The 1,905-nt window shown below is 40.1% G+C and overlaps 1 protein-coding gene across 1 annotated transcript; it reads left to right on the top strand.

Moving 5' to 3' along the window:
* On the top strand, positions 1–1,420 carry LOC120782075. Its single transcript, XM_040114229.1, has 5 exons — positions 1–189; positions 247–437; positions 508–657; positions 721–985; positions 1,052–1,420. Exons 1-4 carry the CDS (start codon positions 120–122, stop codon positions 850–852), a joined length of 543 nt encoding a protein of 180 aa, XP_039970163.1. The 5' UTR covers positions 1–119; the 3' UTR covers positions 853–985; positions 1,052–1,420.
* Positions 1,421–1,905: the final 485 nt, after the last annotated feature.

Raw genomic sequence — 1,905 nt, 5'->3', positions numbered from 1 at the left:
GTATCCTCATACTTCCACAATAGGAGATGGGCGTAAATACTAGGGTTTATTCATCCATATCACTATTGTGGGAATTGTGTCCCTCTTAGTTCATCAGATTAGATTGCGTTTCCTTTGGGATGCACACTTTACTCTTACTTAAGCCCCTTCGCCACGACAAGGCGACCAACTTCAAAGGAGTTGAAATGGGTAATTATAACATTTTGATTACAATAACTTTACTTTTATAACCAAAGACTCTTGCAGGGTTGCAGAAAAGGATGGAGTCTCGTTCCAAAAAAGAGTTGTTAACTACAATGTTGAAGAATAACGCCCCTGTTGAAGTAATTCAAGGAGACGAGGATGGAGAGGCTTCTCAAACTGCAGGAAAGGAGGTCATCGATGAGAACGTCTTTCTCATATCATCATCAGAAAATACTGCATTTGGAAACAGAAATGTTAGTCCTAATTGATATTGATGAAGTATCTTTTTCTTACACAGGTATGTGTATTTCTTATTCTTTTTAGACCAGGCTGAATAGTGTTGTTAGAACTTTGAATAAGTGCAAAAACGGGCAGTTAGCAGAAATTAAACCAATTAGGATTTCCATTAGAACCGCGGAATTCCAAAGAAATAATTTGGAGCAAAAACTTAGCTGCATTTTCACCAACGGCCAGGTAAGTGCCCAAATTCTAAAAAGTATGTTGCAAAATATACTAAACTTCATTACACATACATAGATTGAAAAATTAAGGGATGGAAACAAACGGCGAAATTGGAAAGAAGAAGACATAGCTAAGTCGATCACGCTATATTCAACGAGCTCGAAAGCGTACAAACTCCTGTATTCTTCGAATATGACTGCAAAATGACGAAGGAAGAATTGTTTAGCATCTTGTCAAGTGTTAAAAAGTGCGCTTACAATATTGTTGACATTTTAAGCGATTTGAGTGGCTCAAATAGAGGCTTATATAATGAACTTGAAATTAATGTGGAAAAATCTTGGTACATTCATTAAACAATTATTTAAATTATGATATACTTTAAATTGTGTTCTTTTTTTTATTGCAGGTTTTCAGACAACGGAGACAGGATTGTGGTTTTTGCTGATGGGGGACACACTTAATACTACTACAGAGAAATCATTTTTTGGATAAGGGCTTTACTATCAATGGAAAAATTGTAAGAAAACGCATTATTCTGAAGCTGCTCTCGCTTACGTCGAACGACCTCACCATCACGCACAAAATTTCCCAGAAGAATTTGTCTGTAACAGGAGTAGAAAAGCAAAAGGTTAAACTAGCCACAAAATTGTTCTCTCACACAATTGTTCAAGCAATAACTCGCGCGGCTAGTTTAGGTCTACTTCTTCTTAATTGGCGTAGACACCGCTTTCGCGATTATAGCCGAGTTAACAACAGCGCGCCAGTCGTTTCTTCTTTTCGCTACGTGGCGCCAATTGGATATTCCTAGCGAAGTCAGGTCCTTCTCCACTTGGTCCTTCCAGCGGAGTGGAGGTCTTCCTCTTCTTCTGCTTCCCCCGGCGGGTACTACGTCGAATACTTTCAGAGCTGGAGTGTTTTCGTCCATCCGAACAACATGACCTAGCCAGCGTAGCCGCTGTCTTTTAATTCGCTGAACTATGTCAATGTCTTCGTATATCTCGTACAGCCCATCGTTCCATCGAATGCGATATTCGCCGTGGCCTATGCGCAAAGGACCATAAATCTTTCGCAGAATTTTTCTCTCGAAAACTCGTAACGTCGACTCATCGGTTGTTGGCATCGCCCAAGCCTCTACACCATACAGCAGGACGGGAATTATGAGCGACTTATAGAGTTTAGCTTTTGTTCGTCGAGAGAGGACTTTACTTTTCAATTGCCTACTCAGTCCGAAGTAACACCTGTTGGCAAGAGCAATCCTGC

This window comes from Bactrocera tryoni, unplaced genomic scaffold, assembly GCF_016617805.1.
Source record: "Bactrocera tryoni isolate S06 unplaced genomic scaffold, CSIRO_BtryS06_freeze2 scaffold_926, whole genome shotgun sequence".
NCBI lineage: Eukaryota > Metazoa > Arthropoda > Insecta > Diptera > Tephritidae > Bactrocera > Bactrocera tryoni.
Note: the sequence above shows the minus strand (reverse complement) of the source record. Positions and strands in the feature narration are given on the sequence as shown.

Bases quoted from the DNA above. Each gene is read 5' to 3' on its own strand.
- LOC120782075 (XM_040114229.1), top strand. From the start codon at position 120: ATGCACACTTTACTCTTACTTAAGCCCCTTCGCCACGACAAGGCGACC. The intron at 190-246 runs GTAATTATAACA...AGACTCTTGCAG, and splicing joins CTTCAAAGGAGTTGAAATGG to GGTTGCAGAAAAGGATGGAG. The intron at 658-720 runs GTAAGTGCCCAA...ACACATACATAG, and splicing joins GCATTTTCACCAACGGCCAG to ATTGAAAAATTAAGGGATGG.